The 24,955-nt window shown below is 37.4% G+C and overlaps 1 protein-coding gene and 1 pseudogene across 2 annotated transcripts; one reads left to right on the forward strand and one right to left on the reverse strand.

Moving 5' to 3' along the window:
* The first annotated feature begins 1,023 nt into the window (after positions 1-1,023).
* On the forward strand, positions 1,024-17,455 carry LOC109077100 (annotated as a pseudogene).
* Positions 17,456-17,776: 321 nt separating this feature from the next.
* On the reverse strand, positions 17,777-24,309 carry LOC109077099 (RING finger protein 151-like). 2 transcript variants are annotated; one of them, XM_042772582.1, is made up of 8 exons: positions 24,142-24,309; positions 22,189-22,297; positions 21,171-21,377; positions 20,941-21,080; positions 20,513-20,539; positions 19,147-19,309; positions 18,426-18,546; positions 17,777-18,326 (listed from the first exon to the last, which is right to left on the reverse strand). In XM_042772582.1, exons 3-8 carry the CDS (start codon positions 21,374-21,376, stop codon positions 18,078-18,080), a joined length of 906 nt encoding a protein of 301 aa, XP_042628516.1. In that variant the 5' UTR covers position 21,377; positions 22,189-22,297; positions 24,142-24,309; the 3' UTR covers positions 17,777-18,077. The 2 variants fall into 2 exon arrangements, with proteins under 2 accessions (XP_042628516.1, XP_042628517.1); XM_042772583.1 differs by lacking the exon at positions 20,513-20,539 and having other exon boundaries at positions 24,142-24,306.
* Between the last annotated feature and the right edge of the window lie 646 nt (positions 24,310-24,955).

Below are 24,955 nucleotides of genomic sequence, written 5' to 3' on the forward strand. Positions count from 1 at the left end.
GCACAGGTAAACATAGGCATACAGTAAGTGTAGACTACATCTGTTGTAGCAGATCGATAGATAGAGATGTGTTAGTATGACCTTAATCAACAAACCTCAGTGCTTTATGTCTTAAACAGAAAGTATTTGTGTGAACAACAGTTGCTCAATTGCCTCCAGCAGTACTGTGAGCCGAGTCTGTTAAATGTTACACAATGCAAATCACTGAAGGCCTTCAATTATTCAATTGTTTATTTATTTATTTTAAGTTTGAGTACTTTTTTTACCCTTTAGAAATGTTTTCTGACTTTCTTAAAACCTGATATTGGACTCTTTTAGGTCCTTAATAGAACAAAGGTGCATTACTTTAACCTGTAAATTATTATGAGCCTTATAAATTTGCGTTTAAAAGACCCATTCTTTGCCAATTTTCAACAACACTGGACTTTTTTTTCTTTGTAATTTTTTCTTTTTCTTTTTAATCTTTTTGTCTTTTCATTTTTTTCATTCCTTTGCATGAATCACTCAAGGATTTCCAGTAATTAATTTGTAATGCTGTGCAATTCTGTAATCCTCTGTGTGCTATTAAAAATCTTTATAAAACAGTGACATTTGAGATTAATCTATAAAAGGTAAATTTTGTGTAAAAGAAAATTACATTTGAGAAGATTTTGTATATAATAAAATGTTGTTTTTTTATAAAAAACCTCTGAATAATAATAACAAATAACTCCAAAACATATTATTTTCGAAAAAAATATTTATATGAATATTAGACTATATATAGGCTAGGCTATGGAAGATGAAATAGTCTTCTTTTTTTAAATAATAGGCTAAATAAAGGATTTTGATGAGTGAATTTACTGCGGTGATTATGAAATTTTGCAATAAGTAATAATAGGGTAATAAAGTATTTATTAATTTGATCTTTTTGTGTATTAAAGAAGCCGAAGAGTAGCCTACATTAAAAAAACAGAGCGCACATTGCGATTAGAAAATTCAATCAAAAAAAGCTGTGTGTGAGTACAATCCCAGAAGATAGAAAGATATGAATATCAGTTTCATATCAACTCCGGAAGTGTTTCCTTTACCGGAAGTTCTAACGTGACTAAGGAAGATGGCGGGGGATTCTGCAATGGAGCTGCTCTTTTTAGATACTTTCAAGCATCAAAGTGCAGAGGTAAGCTTGCGAAGTTTTCCATCTTCACCCGTGTCTTTTAACCGCATGTTGCAGAGACTAAAGTCTAACAGACAAAATATTTCCCCTCCTTCTTAAAGTTATCATTGTAATAACACACTGAGCGCTGCATGTGAACAGTTAGTTAGCTTGCTAATTGCCACAGTATTTCATACACATTCAATTCATTAAAGATAGTATTCACATTTCAGATTGACACCCTTTAATCTTCATTTTAAACAATTTTTAACCTACTATTGATGTTGTATGGCAGAGCAAACTTGACGGTATTGTATTAGCGTTACGTGTAAGCAAACAGTTGTTATTGACAGCATATTTGTAGTTGCTATTAACAAGCAGAATGTCCTGTGATAAACCGTTTATTTATTGACAATAACATGTTCATATATTGAAGTAATCGTATCAGCCAGTGCTCGTTCAGTTACGCCTCCAGTGCTCAGAGGAGCTCATGGTTCATGTTTTTGTGACAGCACCGCAAGTATGGAGCTTAAAATATGGCAGAATTCTGTAAATTTGAATTATAGACAAGTGTCATTTAACAAAACTGAATATTTTATTTTGTATACTTTATGTAACATTTATTCATGATTAACTTCATTCGAATGCTGTCTACATTGCGCACGATATAGTCTAGTAGCCTAGGCCTATGGTTAATATAATAATTTAACAATGTAACGATTTCTATAATAATTTCTTAATTCAAAATAAAATATTAATAAATCTGTCTCTGATAATCACAGGTTGCTATGGTCACGCAGGTTTGTTTACACATTAAACTTGTGGCCAAGACATAAGGATGTTGTTACCTCAACACAGGATCTCATGGCCATGATATATTACCATGTTCCCATGAGTTAAAGGGGTGGTTGAGTACGATTTCACTTTTTTATCGTTAGTTAGTGTGTAATGTTGCTGTTTGAGGATAAACAATATCTGCAAAGTTGCAGCGCTGAAAGTTCAATGCAAACGGAGATATCGTCTTTTAAAATTCTGGCCGTTTAATGCCTGCAAAAACGAGATGGTCCTCACTGCAGAACACAAGATCCAGGGGGCGTGGCTGGATCCAGATCCAACTCCTCCCACCTTACATATACCTAAACCTACCCGTCTCCACCCCCTGATCCCTAAACCCACGCTTCTCCACCCCTAAACCTACCCGTCTCCACCCCCTAGATGTGGATCCAACCACGCCTTCTGGATCTTGTGTTCTGCAGTGAGGGGCTACTGACAAAAACGGCTGGTAAGGAAGTACTATGAGCTTCTTCCCAGGTTCGTAACGTCATGAACCCAGATAAACCCCGCCCCCGGGAACATGTAAAGAAGGGGGCGAGGCCATGTTGTGCTGCTTTAGAGAAGAGGAAGAGAAAACTAGGGGTGCACGTAAAAATCTGTTCATATATGAATCGCGATTCTGTCTTCTAACGATTCTTATGGATTCACAATTTTCAAAACCAATGTTCTTAAGCACCGGTTCTCAATCCTGTTCCTCGCATTAACAGTTTTGTTAAATGACACTTGTTGATAATTTAAATTTACAGAATTCAAATTCAAATAGTTTTGTCATATTTTAATCTCCATACGCATGTGCATGTTAACAGGTTGATCTGTCTGTTATCTATAGACCTTTACAGAGGTAGCCAGGGGTTAAAGTGTGTGGAGCTGGGGGTATCGTTTATCTAGAGCTCTTATTTAACAGCTTGGATGTTTGAACGTTTTGTTGTTCTGTAATTCTGTAAATTCTGTACTGATGAAGACACAGTTCATGTAAAAATTAAAATTTGCACATTCACCTTCAAGCCATCCATGATGTAGATGAGTTTTTTTCTTTACTGGATCAGATTTGAAGAAATTTAGCATTGTGTCACTTGCACGCCAGTGGATCCTCCATTCTCAATTCCTGGAGGGCCGGAGCCCTGCAGAGTTTAGATTCAATCCTAATTAAACTCATCTTATCAAACTAATCAACTCCTTCAGGCTTATTTGAAAACTACAAGGTATGTGTGTTGGGGCAGGGTTGGAACAAAACTCTGCAGGGCTATGGCCCTCCAGGAATTGAGTTTGACACCCCTGCTCTATACAGTGAATGGGTGCCGTCAGAATGAGAGTTCAAAAAGTTGATAAATCACAATAATCCACAAGAAATTCAGACGACTCCAGTTAAGTGAAAAGCAGCATGTTAATTAACAGATTAATCAAATTGTTGCTTCCAGCTAAAATTCAAGTCATCCATCTATAATATTACTTTCTTCAGTGAAAAGGTTGTCTATTCTGAATCTGGAGAGAAATATGCATTGATCAAGCACCATTTACAAGTGAAAATAGTTTTAAATTGTGATTTAAGAGGACAACTGGAGATGGTACTACAGAGGATCCATTGATGAGCATGTGATGTAATGCTAAATGTCATTTCTTAGTCAGCCTGATTGTTTCTGCTGTGCTTTTCATGATCAATCACTTTTTATTTATCATCTTTATTTGTTGAGAGTTGTCTGATCCTCATATCTTCCAGAAATGTACCCCAAGAGCAAGTGGAAACTTGTAATCATGACTAAATGTTGACAGCACATCCATTCAGTGCATTCATCTAAGTAAATATTCTCAATGTATGAGAGATAGAGCCTCATAAGCTTACAAAATTGGAAAATAGAATTGAGTAACAATAAAAAGCTAATTTTTTAGTACTTAACTGATTACTTGGCATAGATTAAAATAATCTTAAATTACTCCCTAGAGTTATACTCCTCTGAAAATAATAGCATTTTCACAGAGAGTATGACCTCACAACTATTTTATCATAGTACATTTTAAATTTCAGAGAAATAAAACAAATTCATATTTAAAACAAATCAAACAGCCTGATCCTAGGCCGGAATAAGGTATCTTTTTTCAGATTGCTAACAAATCAATCACTCACGAATTTGAAAATAAAGAGTACCACAAGGCATAAAAATCTTTGATTCAGTGCTGTTTTTTTAATACTGGGATCTTAGATTGAGAGGCAACTATGATTTGTGCATGTTTTTTAATTTTTTTTTTTATTTGAGAATCTCTTCACATGCATTTATCCTCATTCCAGTGTTTTACATGGTATCCTGTTAGTAAAGGCTGGAAACAGATCTCTTGTCCTGGAATTTGTCTTGTTAGGGTGTGTATGTATGTATGTGGTTGATGAGTGCTTTTGTATTGTTGCAGTGATCTGCCACCCCACCAGTGTATTCCAACAGTTATGTAGAAACAGGTTGGACAGGCCTGTTGCCCTATGACAGTTTGTTGAGGAAAGGACTGTATACACTGTTCAACCATTTTTAGCTTCAAAAAGAACTTCTGAGAATGCTTTTGTGTTTCCAAATACCTTGAACCATAAGAATCTTAATTCCAAGACTTTAACAGATGAATACGCCGGACTGTTTTTCTGGTTGGCTGCTCAGGCAGGGTGTGTGTATGAGAAATCTGGCCCTTGTATCAGTCTGTCTGTGATAACATTTATCCTTGTCTTGATAAGTAAGCTTCATAACATTTTTCTGTGTCTGTCTTCTTACAAGTTGACAAATGTGGATGTCGTGCGGTTTCCTTACGGTGTCTTGATCACAGAAGTGCGAGTCATTCCCCCTGGCATCAAAGCACACAGCAACTTGCCTGACAGCAGAGCATTTGGGTGAGAAAACACTCACACACACACACACACACACACACTCAGTGTCTTGTCTAAAAGTACAGCGAGAAATCAAATGGTCTCTAAAGAATCACACAACTACTACTGTATCCCTCTACATAGGCACTACTTATTGGTATGTGCCATCCACATTACATGGCTAGGATGGTTCACTGGTCATCCAACAACCATCTAGTCATTTAGAGAAAGCGGCTTTTTATTTATAGCAGTTTATATTTTTTAGTGCCAATATGGCGAATTTAGAGTCTTCCCGAAAGGATTTTTTGAATGCTGACATGCTGTTTTCAGAATTAATTAGAGTTAAAAATCTTTCATAACATTATAAATGTCTTCACTGTCACTTTTGAACAATTTAATGCATCCTTGCTGTGTAAAGTATTAATTTCTTTCAAACAAAAAAACTTTTCAAACTGTAGTGTATATATCACATTCAGACTACCCACTGATTAAACAGTCTTGAAAAGATGCCATTTTGCGTAGCCCTAATTTTCACTACACATTTTATGACAGTTAACAGCGCTTCTACCATGTTTACAATGTGTACAAACTGTCATAGTGCTACTGTAGTGCACAATAGGACATCATAATACTGTGGTGCCTCAGAAGTGAAGTGGCTGGAGGACATTTGAGGAAATTGGGAAAGGTTTCTGTGGTCGCTTTTGTTCCTTCTTTAAAAACAGATCCACCACACCCCCTATTCTCTGACCACTCTCAGCTTTTCCCATGATCTCATCCCTCATCCTTCTTGTCTCCATACCTGTTAAGAGAACAATGAGAGAAAAGGGAAGTTTGTTTTTATAGGGCAGGCTATATAAAACTATTTTTCATTCTAACCTTTTAAAAGGATCATGTTGAATATGTAACAACAAATCTGTACTGAAAAAGAGGGATATTTAAAGGGGTGGTTGATTCCGATTTCACTTTTTTTAATGTTAGTTAGTTAGTTAATGTTGCTTTTTGAGCATAAACAATATCTGCAAAGTTGCTTTGCTGAAAGTTCAATGCAAACGGATATAACCTCAATTAAAACAAAACCACCTAAAAGCCAATAAAACCAAACTACAATCCAATACAAAAAACTTCTTCCCAGCTCCGATACGTCACAAACCCAGATAAACCCCGCCCCCGGGAACACGCAACAAAGGGGGCGAGGCCATGTTGTGCTGCTTTAGAGAAGAGGAAGAGAAAACTAGGAGTGCACGTAAAAAATCTGTTCATATATGAATTACGATTCTGTCTTCTAACGATTCTTATGGATTCACAATTTTCAAAAGCAATGTTCTAAAGCTGCGGTTCTTAAAATTGATAAGCAATATAGAGGATGTCATTGTTTAAAAAACAACCGGAGCACATTCTGAGCTTGAGGAGCGGGATGTTCAGACACGCTCTAGAGGTGGTTTAGCGAATCACAACACACTGAGCCAGCTGACCAATCTCAGCCCATCGCGTATTTCTGAGGGAGGGGCTTCATAATAACAGGAAATAATCGAGCCTTTTGTCAGAGAAGGGACAGATTGGTGTGGAATAAAGGTAAATTATGTGAAAAATAATGTGTTTTTTAAAAAAACGAAGCATGAACACATGCTAGACTGCACCCCATAAACACAATCAAGCCTTGAATAAAACCAGTCAACCACCCCTTTAAAATGATTCCTGCAGGCTAACCGATTTACAGGAAGTTTGATTAGACCAAAAGTGGCTGCTGATGGCAAATAGGGGTTTCAGGTTTGAGTTTTGACGGTTACAATGCCCCTTCCTGTGTATCTTCAGGGAAACGGCCCCTCACACATTCCAGTTGGACCTGTTCTTCAACAATGTGTCCAAACCCAATGTCCCGGTGTTTGACAGGCTTGGCAGGTACTAAATAAACTCACACATACACACACACATGGATGCACACCTGTGTTGGACAGGCTCAACGAGAAATAATTTTGTGAGACGCTGTCTCACAAAACTGTAGCTGAATAGATACATGTACTCTTTTGATTGTTTAAATCACTGATGTTGGTGTTTGTTTCACATTAGCCTCGAGTACGATGAGAACAAATCAATCATCTTCAGGCCTAATGGGAAGGTAAGAGACCCCCTTGTTTCAGCCCAGCATCATATTTCCGTGTAAAGCTCACACATGTGCACCAATATGTTTGTGGTTTCTCCAAAACTGCTTACAGCAGCTTTCCTCAGCTCTATGAATACTTGAAAAGCATTTTCCCAAATCCACGTTGTATTTGCACATGCCTCTGCAATGACTTAAGCTGTCAGCTCCTGCACTCACGTGACTTGTAAACAAATCAGCCTTCATTTGTTTTGGACTGAGTGAGTTTTTTGCTCCTCTCTTTTAGAGTTTCAGGCCATGTCCTAATTTTCATTTTGTCTTCGTGTTTTTTTAATAACCACAGATGGGTTGGTCCTGCGTGGATGGTACACATGCCTGACGTTGGCAGTGTATGGCACAGCCGAGCTCACCCACAGCCACGAGCGGGGCTCTCCGCCACCTCCTCCTCCCCCTCTGCCCCAACAGCAGCCGCTGGGATCCAAGAAGATCATTAAGCCTGGTCAGCACAAACATTATATACACAGATATATAATGTTATGTCATTATGTGAAACATTAAATATGTCAATCTATTGCAGAGTGGGAGAATGAAGAACTGTTTAACGGCAGCCCACCCAGACAACAGCCCAGAGGTCCACGGACCCCACCAGGACCACCACCTCCAGACGATGATGAGGAGGAGGCACTACCTGCACCTGGTCAATGTATGTCTGTGTGGAAAAGATTAAGTGTGATATATGGGAGTGATCAAGAGTGAACTTCTTGAGTTTTCCTTATTTAATTAAAAAAACATATATTCAAATATTATTAGCATAATAATGTTGAGAGAAATTAAAAATTTTAATTTTCAGAGAATCTTATATCTTCATTCATGTCACAATATTTCTTTTTCTCACAATATTTCCAGGTTTAAATAATTCAATTTTTTCAATGTGGACTCAACTATATATTATTTAGCATCATGTATTATTATTATAATTATTATTATTATTATTATTATTATTATTATTAAATATATTATTGTATTTCTTAAACTGAAAAAGTAGTTCTAAGCACTGACCTTCACTGTATTGTTTGTGCTTTAGGTCTAGTAAAGGTGGAGAACACAGAACAAGGTGATGATTACCTGGGCGATCACCTGAGCGAGGGTCTCTTCCTGCTGAAGAAAATTACTCTGACGCAAAGCAGGAGAACGACGAGGGTCTGGCCGATAATGATGATGATGAGGAGGATGAGGATGTGCAGTCTGAGGGAAGTGAGGGGGATGAAGATGATGAAGTGGGTGATGAAGTGATGGATGAAGAGGGAGAAGGTGAGTAGTTGTAGTGCTGTGAGGGTGAATAAACCAGGTGCTCTGGGTGGGGATTATTTATTTATTATTTACTTATTTTATTTGTATATATATATATATATATATATATATATATATATATATATATATATATAAAATGTGTGTGTGTGATAAAAACTCTGATTTGCTAAGACGCCCAACTTAATTAAACATTTCAACAGAGGTTGAGGTCAAGACTGAACTTGCTAGATCTGCTGAGTCAGTAACAATGTATTAGATGTTTTGTTTTCTGTGTGTGAAGTGTTCTGTTTTTATATGCAGGTGATGATGTATATGAGCAGATATCCAGTGATGAGGAGGATTTGAAGAGTGGGGCTTTCAAGCTGCCTGTCTTTGACCTGGACTATACACCTGAGGATCTTGCATCACTACCGACCGTTCAGTATGAATCATACGAGCGTGAACTCCGACCCCTCCAGCACTCCACACCTCCTCACATCACATGCTATGAGGCGGAGCTAAAATACCTTAAAATGGTAGACTTCCAGGACTCAAGGTCGGTGTGGGCGGAGTCTGCAGCTAAACTCTCAAAACTGCTGGAGGCCTGGGGAGAGGGACAGGCTGGGTAATTGCATTAGAGGAAATCCCTGCCTTTCTACTAAAAGGGATGAGGTTCCTTTCTATTAAGGACCCTCATGGGCTTAGTGAGAAGTTGAAGCAGCTGGTTGACTGAAGCTGTGAAGCTCTTAATTTGGACTTTGCCCTGGCACAGCCCATAGCACTGAACTTAAGCCAGCTCAAAGCTGGAACCAAACTGGCCTCTGCCTTGGCCGACTGTGGTGCCCAGGCTGTGCAGAATCTGCTGGGGATTGTTGGCAGCCTCCTAGGCTTGCTGTTTGCAGAACACGTTTCATTCACTCTGAAACTTAACGTGCTGCGCTCCCTCGACAGCATAATTTTTATGACTTTTTGACTGACCTGCAGAGGACAGCAAGCATTTGGGCTGAACGCCATCCCACAGTGGAGGAGGTTGGTGAGCGAGAGGGTAGCGAGAGAGAAAGAGAAAGCACTGAAAGGGAAGGTAATGAGAGAGAGAGGGAAACCCAGGAGTTAGAGCGGGAAAGCCCAGTGGACATTGATACTTTGCTGGAATCTGCCTCTTTGTCAGAAGGTGACCTGGAAAGGCTGCAAGGTCTCCTGGAGGAAGTGCTCCACCTGTTGGAGACAGCACCTGACTGTATGGTACAGCCTCCTGGGACAGCTTTTCCCACAAGTGCCCGGATCACTGGGCCACCAGAACGTGATGATCCCTATCCAACATTGTACAGGTCAGGACATTATGGCTACAAAACTGATGCCTTGATTATTTGTGATGAAAATTAGTTGTTCCTATTATTTATGATCAATATTAATTCATATTTAGTTTAAATGGAATATTTTTTAATGTATCAGTTGTTAGTGTGGGGGACTCAACTATATTATTTACCCTTTTTTTTTCAGATATTTAGCATCTCTTTAATTATTGCAATTTTTTAAATTATTTTTTTTACAGTTACATGCATGCTTGTCACCTTCTGGAATCCCTGGCAGTTGTTCTGTTGTATCCGGCTACATGTGCCAACATCGGAGTCCTGCAGGCTGTCAGAGAACTGATGCGTTACCTGTCACAGTCTCAGCAGGGTCTCCTCTTCCTTATTAGCCAACCCGAAACCACCAATTTGCTGCTTCGTCTCGTCACACCCCTTACTCACCTGACTCCACTCCACCCTCTCACTTGGCTCCACTGATGCCCCTTTCAGAGGGTGAGGGTGAAGATACTGCTGCCAGTGGAGAGGGTTCGATATACAATGGTTTTTGTGTGTGGCTTATGCAGACTCTACATGCACACCAGGGTGTTGCTGAGCTGAACGGGGCAGAGCTTGAAGATGCCGATAATCCAGATGTTTTGGCAACCCTTCACAGCCTGTATCTCATTAACCTTAGCAGCACAGGCCGAAATGCTGTCGCGCATGCTTTTAGCTTGGATAATAACCTCAGTTGTCTGGTCAACCTGGTAGAGTTCCATGCCAAAAAGGGCCAAGGGTGAGAATATGCTAATACACCTGTTGTACATAAACAGGATTTTAAAAATGTCTGATCTATCAGAGAGTATATTTTGACAATCTATTTAATGACAAATAAGAATATGATAGAATTTGTGTCGAATGTTTCTTTACACCATGTAGATAGGATGTTAGTAAATGCAAATTGGCCAAATATAGAACCCTGAGGCACTCCATAGTCATTTTCATTTAAATGTACTAAATCTTCTTAAATGATTTGTTCTCTCTCTCTCGTTCTCTTTCGGACTTGCTCTCACTCTCTCTTACAGGGAAGGAAAAGCAAGGAAGTCTGTTACATATAACTATGCCTGTATGCTTGTACTGCTGGTGATTCAGACGTCAGGTGATCTCCGGATGATGGAGCACTATGCTGCTCCATTACTTAATGTTTGCAAAGCTGATGAAAACAATGTCAAGCTTCAAGGTTAGCCTACTATTCTTTTGCAGCCCACCAAACACTTCAATCTCAGCCAAACCACCAGTCCTATGATCTATTAAGAAGCAAGTTTTTTTCCCAAGGCCTTAAAAGCCATTTTATAATTTTTGTAAATGTAAGTGCTTTCACATCTGACCTCTATGATTAAATGTGTTTTTCAGAGCTGTCTAAGTGGTTGGAGCCACTTGAAAAATTGCATTTTGATATCAGTGGCATTCCTACGCTTATTGACTGCATAAAGCAGGTGAGGTTATCAACCACATAACCACATTTTAGAGGGTTTAAGATTACAGAGGATAAGTTACAACATGTATGCCTTTTGTGTTAGGCATTGATCAAGACATTAGAACACTGATGGTTCAAGTTTCAGCAAGAATAAGAACCCACTTTGATGATCTCTTACAGTTAGCTATAAAACAAAACACTCATATGCTCAAATGCCTAGGATTGAGACTTGCCTTAGGCACTTTCAGGACCTCTCCAGTACAAAGCCTATACACAGAAGCAAATGAAACCTCTCTTCAGTTCAGATGCTTGAAATTATTACTTCAATATGCAAATTTACACAATCCAGTTTATAATTCCATCTTTTCCCCACAATGTATGCGTCAATATGAAGCCAGACCTAGCTATATTAGACCCTTTGGAACAGGGTTGCCAGGTTTTCACAACAAAACCCGCCCAATTGCTACTAAAAACTAGCCCAAAACTAGCCCAATCACATTTCGAGGGGGGATCCTCTGGTAAAAATCACATTCGGGTGGGGTTAAATACAAGTTGTTGGTGGGGTTCCCCTGGTAAAATTAGCATTTTAGGGGCTAAATATCATGTTATTGGGTTCGCTTAAACCCACGCACATGAAAAACAACCCACGGCAACAGTGTTAAAGTAGCCCAATTCCCTGGGAAAACCGTGGATTTGGCAAAACTGCTTTGGAATGCACATCAGACTACATATAGAAAATTAGGCCATAAAAATCTTGACCTCCTAAACCGGAATCTCCTTTGTCCATTTCCACCTTGGAGTATGGAGTAGTTATATATGGGGGAGGATTCACACTTCAGATAATGTATAAACAACGTAACTACATACATACAGAGCGTGTGAGGGGGTGGTCACACTCTCTCGGGGGAGGATTCACACTTCAGATTATATATATATATATATATATATATATATATAGAGAAACAAAAATAAAAATAAAAAGCCATCGTGTTTTTGACATAATCCTATATACACTGATGGATCAAAAATGGATAACCATGTATCTGCAGCAATAGTAAGTGGCCATCAACATTATGGCTTTTGTATCCCAGACTACTGTTCCATCTTTACAGCAGAAGCGCTATTACTTGCTCTGGATCATACTGAAAATGCAGTAGAAAGAAACTTCCTAGTGTTCACTGACTCAAAATCCTGTTTGCAAGCACTGGAGTCTTTGAAAACAAATCATCCAATAATTGTTGACATATTCATCAAAGCAAATCTGTTACGGAGACTCAATTATGATATTGTTTTCTGCTGGATTCCAGGACATAGTGGAATTATTGAAAACAAACAAGCTGACATGGCTGCAAAACAAGCTCTTACAGATAATGTAAATGAATGCCAAATCTCGCCTTCTGATGTGAAGCCAGTAATCAACAGATACATATTGGAGAAATCAGAATCAGAATGAGCTTTATTGCCAGGTATGTTTACACTTACAAGGAATTTGTTTTCATGACAGAAGCTTCCGCAGTGCAACAGAATGACAGCGACAAAACAAAAACACAGATAATAAAATAAAAAAAAACAGAACATGTAAATAAGGAATAACATTATACAAATGGACAATTGTATGTGCAGGTATATTACAATAGACAGTTTTTTATGTACAGGTATATTATGTGCAAATGTGAAGTGTACACTTAGTATGTGTGTTAGATAAATGAGTGTATGGCAAGCAGAATGGAACGAATGTCAAAATAACAAACTTTTTGAAATAAATTCAGATGTAGGAAAAATATATATTTATTCTTTTAAATCCAAGCATGACCAAGTTGTGTATACAAGGTGTCATATTGGTCATACTACTGTAGATGAACACATTTATTGATAGGTGAAGATGCACCAAAATGTCAATATTGCAGGACTCACTTTACGGTGAAACATGCTTTTGGTCTGCCCAATATTTAATGTCATGAGAGATTATTATCAGGACAAAGTCTTAAGGACTTGTTTTATAAGATGGACCCAGAATAACTTTTACAATTTCTTTCAAAAGTAAATTTAAATAATTTTTTGTAGAATTTCATGTGCAGTACTTTTATTTATAATAGGTTTTACTTATTTTTATTGTATTTTGTATTGTGTACTACTATACTGTTTTTCTAATGTATAATCTTTGCCGTTTAATAGCCTGTGAAGCTGATGTGGCAATAAACTTAAACTGTATGCTCATGTCATTTTCATAGGATTGGGTCACACCTTTATAAAGACATCATGTATTATTATGGTGTTGCATCTAATTTTTGCTGTTTCTTTTGTCAGAATTTGGAGAACTTGATGATAGCAGATGGGGTGGGTCTCGTAACTGCTCTCAGAGTGTTGTGGCACATTGCTTGCCCTCCAACCACTGTGCCAGGTACATACATACATACTATAAGCCTTACTTTTTAACTTTGCTATCTATCATCTAGGCTTTGCAGTATTAATGCGCCTAACATTTCTCACTGCCTATTATATTGTTAAAATTAATCCAACATAAATATTTACAAGAGAAATATATATATACAGGTCCTTCTAAAAAAATTAGCATATTGTGAAAAAGTTCATTATTTTCCATAATGTAATGATAAAAATTAAACTTTCATATATTTTAGATTCATTGCACACCAACTGAAATATTTCAGGTCTTTTATTGTTTTAATACTGATGATTTTGGCATACAGCTCATGAAAACCCAAAATTCCTATCTCAAAAAATTAGCATATTTCATCCAACCAATAAAAGAAAAGTGTTTTTTAATACAAAAAAAGTCAACCTTCAAATAATTATGTTCAGTTATGCACTCAATACTTGGTCGGGAATCCTTTTGCAGAAATGACTGCTTCAATGCGGCGTGGCATGGAGGCAATCAGCCTGTGGCACTGCTGAGGTGTTATGGAGGCCCAGGATGCTTCGATAGCGGCCTTAAGCTCATCCAGAGTGTTGGGTCTTGCGTCTCTCAACTTTCTCTTCACAATATCCCACAGATTCTCTATGGGGTTCAGGTCAGGAGAGTTGGCAGGCCAATTGAGCACAGTAATACCATGGTCATTAAACCATTTACCAGTGGTTTTGGCACTTGTGAGCAGGTGCCAGGTCGTGCTGAAAAACGAAATCTTCATCTCCATAAAGCTTCTTCAGCAGATGGAAGCATGAAGTGCTCCAAAATCTCCTGATAGCTAGCTGCATTGACCCTGCCCTTGATAAAAAACAGTGGACCAACACCAGCAGCTGACATGGCACCCCAGACCATCACTGACTGTGGGTACTTGACACTGGACTTCAGGCATTTTGGCATTTCCTTCTCCCCAGTCTTCCTCCAGATTCTGCAAAATTTGCTTTCATCCGAAAAAAGTACTTTGGACCACTGAGCAACAGTCCAGTGCTGCTTCTCTGTAGCCCAGGTCAGGCGCTTCTGCCGCTGTTTCTGGTTCAAAAGCACACGCCTGTGCACGGTGGCTCTGGATGTTTCTACTCCAGACTCAGTCCCACTGCTTCCCGCAGGTCCCCCAAGGTCTGGAATCGGTCCTTCTCCACAATCTTCCTCAGGGTCCGGTCACCTCTTCTCGTTGTGCAGCGTTTTTTGCCACACTTTTTTTTCTTCCCACAGACTTCCCACTGAGGTGCCTTGATACAGCACTCTGGGAACAGCCTATTCGTTCAGAAATTTCTTTCTGTGTCTTACCCTCTCGCTTGAGGGTGTCAATGATGGCCTTCTGGGTTAACCTCTTACCCATGATTGCGGTTTTTGAGTAATGAACCAGGCTGGGAGTTTTTAAAAGCCTCAGGAATCTTTTGCAGGTGTTTAGAGTTAATTAGTTGATTCAGATGATTAGGTTAATAGCTCGTTTAGAGAACCTTTTCATGATATGCTAATTTTTTGAGAAGGACCTGTATATATATATATATATATATATATATATAGATATATATATATATATATATATATATATATATATATATATTTATATTTATATATTTTTTTTTTTTTTTTTTTTTTTTTTTTTTTTTCTACAAAATTGCTTAATTTATTTCTTGGTTCTTTATTATGTATTTATTTAAAATAAATATAAAACCTGTAATTTGTGTTTTGAGAAATACTTAAAGCTATTTTAAAATGTTAAATTTAAATTAATTTAAAAAAAAAGTTCGGTAGCATATTTGCCTTGCTGCATTCTTTCAAATAGTTTCAATTAGTATCGGTATCGACTGCTAAAAACTATTGATTATTACCAATAAAAATATTAGCTTATGTGTCCTGACATGACTCATTGTCTATCTGCAGGTCAACAGAAGGACTTGAAGTGGAACCAGGCCATCATAGCCCTCTTCAGTGCAGAGGGCATGGACACGTTTATTAAAGTCCTCCAGACGTTTATTAAAGTCCACCTGCTGCTGCCATGGCGATTACATGGTCCAATGGGCCCCATAGTGCAACGACTCATGATGCTGTCAGTGGCCTCCTGCTCGCTGAGACTCATCAGAGCCATGCTGACAGAGCTGCTGTACGGGGGAACCTGTGAGTTCTGTGATGTGTGTGTGCCCTCCGTCTGTGTCGCCCTCTCACTTAAACAACTCTCGAAAAATAAAAGTGCTCTGTGACTGGAAAGAAGTAGAAAAAACAAATAACTGAAAATGAGTTGCTTTATAAAATAAAACAACTTTATAAATTGACCTTTTTCTCTTTTTTACTTGTCTCTTTTTTACTCTTTTTTTACTTTTAAAAGTGGCGTTTCAGGGCCGCCCCACGCATGTGAAACAAATGTAATTTTTTTATTTTATTTTTTTACCCACAAACAAAAAAGATGAAAATTGATATATTATTTTTTTTTCAATCTTTTAATGAATGTCCATTTTATTATACTTTACCTTATAATATTAGGGCCTAAATTCACTTGTAGCATTTAAAATAATTTAGTTTATTTTTTAGTGTTTTATTTTTATTTAGATAAAATAGTATAAGAATTTCTGTCTATTGGTTAATCTGGATGCTCCAATAATTATCAGAGCATCCCTACCATTCTTTACAGCAAAATGAAAGATGAAAATGTTTTTGTGTGTGATATTTGTGGTTAATGTTCTTGTGTTTGTGTTGCAGCTCTCTGAAGAGAAACAGCTCGGCCATTTCCTCTCTGATCCACAGAGAAAGGCTTCAGACTGGGCAAACACAAACATGAGACCTTCATCACGTCCAGGTACACAATGTGTTGTACCATTCTAGTCAGAGATTACTTTACCTTGAATGTATATAGCTACAAATCACTGTCTTCATTTGCAGTGGTAATTCAGAATATGTGGAGCCTGCGAACCGAGCTCATTTCATGGCAGTCCCTCGGGGTCGGGGCCTTGGTGCTTTTGGCCAGCTCTCTCGACCGCATGACACTTTCCGTCAGCGCAAGCAGAACAGCAGTCGGCCTCCTTCCATGCATGTAGATGATTTCCTTGCTGCTGAATTCAAGGATGTAGGTCAGCCAGCAGGCCTAGCCCTTCCCAAAGGACCACCGAAAGGAGGAGGAGCCAAGCCAACGACTAGAGGCTTGTTTACTGGAGGAACCAGAGGGCTTCCAGAGTCACACCCGCTTCTTCACTCCCCCAGCCCCCATGAGTGTTCTGCTTGCTGGTACACATATATGTTTGACTTAGCACATAAATACTCTGTACTCCTTCAATATGTGGCTGATAGAATCCATGACACATTATTTAAAATAATTTGTTTGTTTTAGGTAACTACCCACGTCGTGAGGGTGGGCGTGGATCCACTTGGAGCATGCCAGTGACAGCTGACACTCATACAATCATAGAGGGACTTACAGTGAACCACGTGGAGGGCAAAGCAACTTCACCCGACCATTACCCTCCAGACAGCCACCTACAGGTAGGCCTTTTAAAAATTAAATAAATAAATAGATAGGTATTGCCTAATAAAAAATCTTATTAGTCAACAGCTATCTTAAACTAAAGTGGTATATACAATTATTTATATAATGAAAAAAATATGTATGTTTATTTTATATATATATATATATATATATATATATATATATATATATATATATATATATATATATATATATATATATATATATATTGTAATATTTATATTTTAAAAATGTAACAATACTTATAATACCATTATATATCTTTAGGCATCACCTATTTAAAAAAAAAAAAAAATCATTATGGTCAATCCTTGTTTTAAACTCAGGTGATATATTATAAATAATTATTAATGTAATGTAAAACATTAGGTGATTGTGCCACCTGCTAGTTGTGTCCCTCAGTGATGACTTCTTCGTCATTAAAGGCAAAAAAAGGCCTCTCTAATTAATTAGATTTTTAAAAAGGTCTTTAGCTCACCCTGCATCTCTGTCCAACAGTTCCTGACCCCTCTGTCCGAACTCTTCAAGTGCTTACCATCTGGCTCCTCGGGACAGAGCCACCAGAGGCAGAGGGACGGGCCTGTCCTGGCTGAGGGGTGGTGGAGTTAGTGTAGGAGGAGGAATAAGTGGACGTGGTCAAGGGAAGTTCAACAGCGGTGGGAGCAGAGGTGGCCGGGGCCGACATGTCCGCTCATTCACTCGCTAAACACTGCCTTGAGCAAAGCAGACTCAGCCGTCAGGCTCTAAAGGACCAATCAGGATGTGGATCTGCTGTATATATATATGTATATGTATATGTATATTGTGTATATCATTGCCATGTTTAGTGTTTCTCTCATTTTTAAAATGTTAAATATGATTAAATTCTTAAGAGTATATGTTTGAGTGTATTTTATGTAGAAATCCACAATATACCTTGTCAAAAACTGTTTTAATATCAATGGATGTAGCAGAATGCATCTCTGTTGATCTTTCAAATGGAAAAATGAGCCTCTAAAATTCTAAAAACATACAAAATTTGTAAAAAGGTCTTGTTTTACTACACAATTTGCTTAAATCAAAGAACATAGCCAATCTCATATCAATCATTCAGTTTACCCAGAGGAACAACAATAATGGGGCTTCATTCAGATGATTAGTTCCAGGTAGTGGTTTTCTATTAGCATAATGTGACATTCCCTCTTCCTTACTGTTCTTCCGTGAAAAGCTATGTCCTCAGATGACTGTAACCTCTCTATTCTTCCTTTTGATGCAGTCCAAAGCTAGGCTTCTTGAGCTTGGCTTTCTCTGCACCTCAGCAGGCGGCGGTGCTGCTTCAGAGGGCGTGGCTGGTCTGAGCCCCTCCTTTTTTAAAAGTTCAAGAAGCTCCGCCTTTTCAAGCTCCGCCCTCTCCAACTCTTGTCTGCGCACTCTCTCTGCACCCAGCAGAACGCGGACATCTGACATGACACGGGACAGCTGGCCCTTTGCACAAACACACACACACACACACACACAAACACCTGTCAGTGACTTTCTCCACATGCACACACAAAAAGCCTGTTGATTTGAAGACTACCATACCTTCAGTTCGTCCACTTCACTCCTCAGCAGACTCTCCTTCTGCACCATGTGTCGTCTTTGGGAATCCAAGCGAGATTCCATTTCATGCCTCACCTCTTCAACTTTGCAGTCTAATTCTGCCCTATAACAAACACCCACAGGCATTTTTCAGGCTTAAAGAGATACTCCACCGCAAAATGAAAATTTTGTCATTAATCACTTACCCCCATTTCGTTCCAAACCTGTAAAAGCTTTGTTCGTCTTCACAACACAATTTTAGATATTTTGGATGAAAACTGGTAGGCTAGAGACTGTCCCATAGACTGCCATGTAAATAACAGAGTCAAGGTCCAGGAAAGAATGGAAAGCATACACAGGAGAGACACAGAGGAGAGGAATTGTTGAATAAAGTCTTTATTTTTGTTTTCTTTGTGTACAAAAAGTATTCTTGTCACTTCATAATGTTACGGTTGAATCACTGATGGCAGATGGACTATTCTGACGATGCTTTTCATACTTTCCTGGACCTTGACACTGTTATTTAGTCTATGGGACAGTCTCAAGCCTACCGGTTTTCATCCAAAATATCTTAAATTGTGTTCCGAAGACGAACAAAGCTTTTACGGGTTTGGAACGACACGGGGGTAAGTGAATAATGACAAAATTTTCATTTTGGGATGGAGTATCCCTTTAAAAACATTTACATGGTCTCAGTCCATATGACTTGAGCAGATCTTTCTACCTGAGCATGTTCAGCTCAGCTCGTAACTCCGACACACAGTTGTGCTGGGCCTCCTCTGTGTTTATGATTGTGTATCCACAGCCGCTTACACAGACTCTGCTGCTGTATTCACACACACACAGATGAGCTTCCAGAGAGCGTCTCGACACCTGAACCGGGCAGCCTGAATGCCACCACAAAGGAAACTGAACATTAAACAACAAAAAGAGAGAAAAAACCCTGGCACACAGCAAATGTTCACAAACAAAGAGCAGAGAAAAAGCATCTTAACAGGCAGGGTTGACAGCCCTAGGTAAAATTATCTAGTTTAGGAGGAGGATTTGTTGAAAATGCAAGAATGTTTTGTGATAGTCTTGGCAGCATCAGTAAGATGGTTGAAAAGTACAAATCAATCAGTAATGCTTTGCCATATATGCCAACACTTTACGGCAAAAGTGTTAATGAATTTATTACTGTCTTTGAGTTTACTGTAGAACTGTAATAACTATTTAAAGTCCAGCTATTATTGGCAATTCTTTTTAGGAAGTAAACTGAACATTTGAAAAAAAAAAAAAAATTATATATATATATATATATATATATATATATATATATATATATATATATATATTAAATGTGAAAACTATACATTTAAAATAAACTTAAATATTAATCTAAATTATTAAAAAAAAAAAAATTTAAAGTTTAGGGTCAGATCAATTAGATTATTTGATCAAAAAGAAATAGTTAATTTTATTTTAATATATTTCAAAATGTAATTTGTTCCTGTGATGGCAAAGCTGATTTTCAGCAGTCATTACTTTAGTCTTCAGTGTCTGACTTGGTCCTCAAGAAACATTTATTAATTTCAATGTTGAAAACAGATGTGCTGTTTAACGAAATAGAAATTTGTTGTAAAATGATAAATTATTTTATTGTCATTTTGATCAGTTTGATGTATTCTCACTGAATAAAAGTATTAATTGGTTTTAAAAACATACTGTCCCAAATCGTCTGAATAGTGGTGTATCCCAACAGATTCTATCAAGTGTTTATGAATTTATGACTGTCTTTGAGTTTGATGAACAATTACAACTACTGTCTAATGTCCAGCTATTACTGCCAATAATTTTTATGAAGAACATTTGAGGTAAAATATAATAAAAATAATATTTTTAAATAATAATCACAATTATCATTAAATTACTATTAATTAATTGTTATTAAAACTACATTTAAATATATAAATCAAAATCTAAAATACTATATATAAATATATACTATTTGTGCAGCCAGTGAAAATATTGGCACAGCAAGTAGAAGGTTTATTGCTGAAGGAAAAGACACACAGCAGTTGCACAACACACATAAAACACAGAACACCTACCACAACGATAACATAAGTACTCGTCACCTGCATATTCATATACATACACACACACACACACAAACAAAGATTCCCAGGATTAGGGAATGTTGCATTAAGCGTATTAAAACTAACACATTCGTATTATGTGCAAGAATCTGCTTCTGTTAGCTTTCTGACTGAACAGATCAATTGTTTTAACCCTGAAGTAAAGTTTCACCTCATTGGCTGCCTGAGGGGGTCTCTCATTAACAATTAAAGATGTGATCACTCAATGCTAGATGCTTTACCTGTGGCTACAACACTCATTCATCTGCTGTTACAGTGCTTGTGTTGTATATGTATGAATGAGACTATAGCTGATGTGTATAAGACACCTGTTCCCTGCCAAAAAACAAAAAGTGTGGGTGCCAAGATATAGCTATATATATCTGCTTGTTTATATGTACCTGCATTACTGCAGTTCAGCAAAGCGTAATCACACTGTTCCTCATGCCGACGAACAGACTCCAGAGCACATATGACCTCACAACCTTGTGGCCGAAACACACACCTCACCTGCAGCTTTGCTAAATCATTCCTCATGTATCTGTAACACACAATACATTCAATGCCATTAACGATAAAGTTATCTTAAGTGATTTTGCGCAAATACAGATGCTTAATACATCTGTGTTACCTGAATAGTGGGTGTAGATGTGTGATGTCTAAAGGCAAGCGGTCCTCTGGACAGTTGTTATGGTGGATGAGCCATCCATGAATGCAGGAGCTGCAGAAGGCATGTTCACACGGAGCCTGCACAGGATCTTCTAACACGTCCCGACACACACAGCACAGCAGACCTTCGTTCACATAGCCTACAAAACGTTCTAGATCGTAGCCCATCCTAGAGGACACACACACACAGAAAACAACACTGGTGTAAAATACCTAAAATCATATAATAGCTAAAACGTTGTAATGTTACATTAATGTAATGGGGAAAATGGCTAGTTTAACTGAATTTAATTTTAATCTAGCAATACATCTATCCTGCAGAGGATGAGCGGATCGGAGAATGAAAGGGTGGATCCAACAACACAAAAAATACAAAGATTATTTTTACATTAAAAAATTATGTATTTATGTCCACTATTTGTGCACACTTAAACCTACAGGCTATTAAACTTATATTAAAAATATAAAAAACATTTCCTAAAATATCATTTAATATATATATATATATATATATATATATATATATATATATATATATTGCAAGAACTATATTATATTATCTCAAATTAAAGCTACATAATGGTCATAGCAAGTCACATTATTATAATTAAAACCAAAACTAAATTTAATTTGAATTTAAAGTCCAAACTATACAAAAAGAAAAACTATGGTTACATATTTTATACATCAGTATTTTTTTAAATAAATGCCTTTTAAACTTTTAAAAAGAGAAATTTAAAAAAAATATTTTTTTTGTTAAAGATCTTACACTTTTAGTACAGAAATTTAATAAAAGATATTTATTTTGCATTAAACAGACTTTTTCTAAATGTGTTCAAATATATAAAAAGAAAAAAGTAAATGAGATTTAAAATATTAAAGGCCACTGCTTGTGTACACTAAAACATAACAGGTCATGTAAGCTTAACAGCATAATGTAAAAATACATTTCTCAAAATATATTTTAAAAAATAAACTACCTGGAAGCGTCTGTAGTATCTTGTCTCCCCTGCTCTCCTTCTCTCAGGTGTGCTTGCTGAAGGTGGTCTGGTCAGTTGCCGTAGAAACAGCCAGGTGGCAGCTGTTGGACTGAAACATGAGTGGGTGGGGTTATGAGTGTAGAAATTCACTGGGGATCTGGGGTCAGTTTGCCATCTTCACTTGTACTAAACCTTAGGAAATAGACTTCAGCAAGCATGAATTGTATGGCGTGCAGTTTATGTATGGCGTGCACCTTTTCAATGCTGTACCACAGACCATGTAATGTGTAACAAATTTGCAAGAACACAACACACACCTGCTGAAATCCCTTAGGGAAACCCTCTGGGAAACTCTTCTTCATGTTGTGAACAAACAAAAACAAACAAACAAACAAACACACACACAAATACACCATACACACACACACACACACACACACACACACACACACACACACACACACACACACACACACACACACACACACACCATACAAATATCATACACAAACTCTACATGCAAAGGGAAATATTTCTGGTGGTTCTATGGTAAAACTGAACATGGAAAGTTCAGAAATACAAAACTCATATTTAAGATGCCAGTTTGAGAATAAATTAGAGATTTTTTTTTTTTTTTAATAACTGATAACGATTATTTGTTTCTGGGTCCTATAATGTTTTTCTTCTGGTTTTCTTATATGTCATCTTCATTTCTCAACAATAAAAACATAGCTTTTTCATTTTTATATCAGCACTAGCAACAATATTTACAATAGGCAAAATAAACTGACAAAGTGTTTTTAAAAGGAGATTCATACTTGAACTATATAGCATAGCAATTACCCACATGAGATAATAAATTAATTTCCACAGAGCTGTAAGTACATAGATAATGATTAATATTGAAAAACCATATTGGTAAAACTGATTATCAGTCAATCTCTAGAATAAATGGAAGGTTGTGTTTGTCGCCCCCTCAATGACATTCTCAAAAAAAGTAACAGGTGACCTGTGCAAGTGTTCCTGCACCTGTCTGGCCATGTGAGAGTAAATCAACTGATCTCCTCTCGGGTGTCAATGTGTGGCTTGTGCATTTCATTTTATAAGAACACTTTTCTATACTGTGGCACTCCAGCTAAACCTTTATTGTCATTTGTTGCAGATTCACAGTTGAGGAAATATTGCGTAACTGTGAACATTTTTCTGAAGGAGAGGATGTTTGTCCGTGCTGGTGTTTCTGTGTCTGGACTGATCTCTGTTCTTCGTGGCTGTGGTGGGATTAGACAGGATTATGCTTTCCCACACTCTGATTGGATTATTTTCCACACAGCAGCATTGCAGCTTCACTTTCAGACATGCAGCAGTATATAAAACACTGGCACAACACGACCAGACATGCATCTTTGCACATGCAAGAGTTAAAACAGTCACATGTGATAATGAAATAAAAATAAAATACCATCAGAGTCAAGCACTATATATTACAAAAATGACTAAAGTTCCCACACACTGATATATATTTAATGTATATCCTATTATCCAGAAATTATTACCAGCAAATTAAATATTCTAGAGCTGAGGATAATGAAAATAATGTATCTTGGTTATAGAATCAGCTATGAATTTATACGATTTCTTTCATACGGTCTTTTCCAGGACTAACAATTTACTGACATATGAGAGTGTACTGTTTGACAGCTAAATATGTTAACAACCTATCTCTACAGTTAATATGAATCTGAAGCATGAAAGACAGCAAATGTCTGATTTAATTTTGGAATTAATAAAATACATACAAATCAATAAATGGTTTGATGTCAAAGCTATAACGTTACTTGCATACAAAAGCTGTTGGGTCATATTTGTTGTATATATGACATGTAAAAAAATACAGGACAATTAAAAAATACAAGTAAGGGTTAGTAAAGTGTAGGTTATGCACATGGTACTTGCCTGTTTGATAAGTGATGGTTGACAGGGATCAAAATTTTGAGACGCCTCCTGAGTTTGCTTCATTTAGTTCTGCTGGATTAGACACAATTTCAGCAGTCAACATTACTGTCAGGTTTCTTTGACACTCCTCTCTTTACTGTTGATTTCTGCTGCTCAAAAGCTCCTCCGCCCCACCCCCTTCGCATGACGTAGCTTTTCGACCAATCGCGGTGAACATACGCCACTTCCGCGGGAGACTCAAGCTTGATGTTTTTCGAGGGAGTTTTTGAAAATAGGAGAAGTGATTGACGTACGCGGAAGAAACGTATTAAAAGGTAAGCGTTTAACGTGCTATCTGTCTTCTTATGGTATTTTAGATCCAAGTACATATGAAAAGTTTTTGGAGAATTAGAGGCAGCCGACAAAGCTTATTTTGTTTACCCTAGTTTAGCTAAAGACAGCGACAGATGCTTGTTACATGTGCTTTGCGTAGAGGGATAGTTCACCCAAGATTAAGTTTATGTCATTGTTTATCGCACTCCTGTCTTCCCAAACTCGTATGAGAAGGTTATTTTTAATGAATTTATGAATATACAGCCAGACCAGAATGTAGTCCGATTCCTGGCCGAGTGACTCTTATGACTCGGTTCTTTTTGGTGAATCAATAACAGTCACCTACAAACCGCAATTTATTAAGAACCGTTAATGTTTTATTAAGGCTGGTGAGACTTTAAACAGTGATACTGACTGGTATTTTATAAAAAAATGACTTTTTTTGTTTAACGTATAGTTAAGACTCTAAAAGTGTGTAAATGCACATTAACTGAATAAATTG

This window comes from Cyprinus carpio, chromosome A16 (genome assembly GCF_018340385.1).
Source record: "Cyprinus carpio isolate SPL01 chromosome A16, ASM1834038v1, whole genome shotgun sequence".
NCBI lineage: Eukaryota > Metazoa > Chordata > Actinopteri > Cypriniformes > Cyprinidae > Cyprinus > Cyprinus carpio.

Bases quoted from the DNA above. Each gene is read 5' to 3' on its own strand.
- LOC109077099 (XM_042772582.1), bottom strand. From the start codon at position 21,376: ATGGGCTACGATCTAGAACGTTTTGTAGGCTATGTGAACGAAGGTCTG. The intron at 21,081-21,170 runs GTAACACAGATG...TGTGTGTTACAG, and splicing joins CATCTACACCCACTATTCAG to ATACATGAGGAATGATTTAG. The intron at 18,327-18,425 runs GTATGGTAGTCT...GTTTGTGCAAAG, and splicing joins GTGAAGTGGACGAACTGAAG to GGCCAGCTGTCCCGTGTCAT.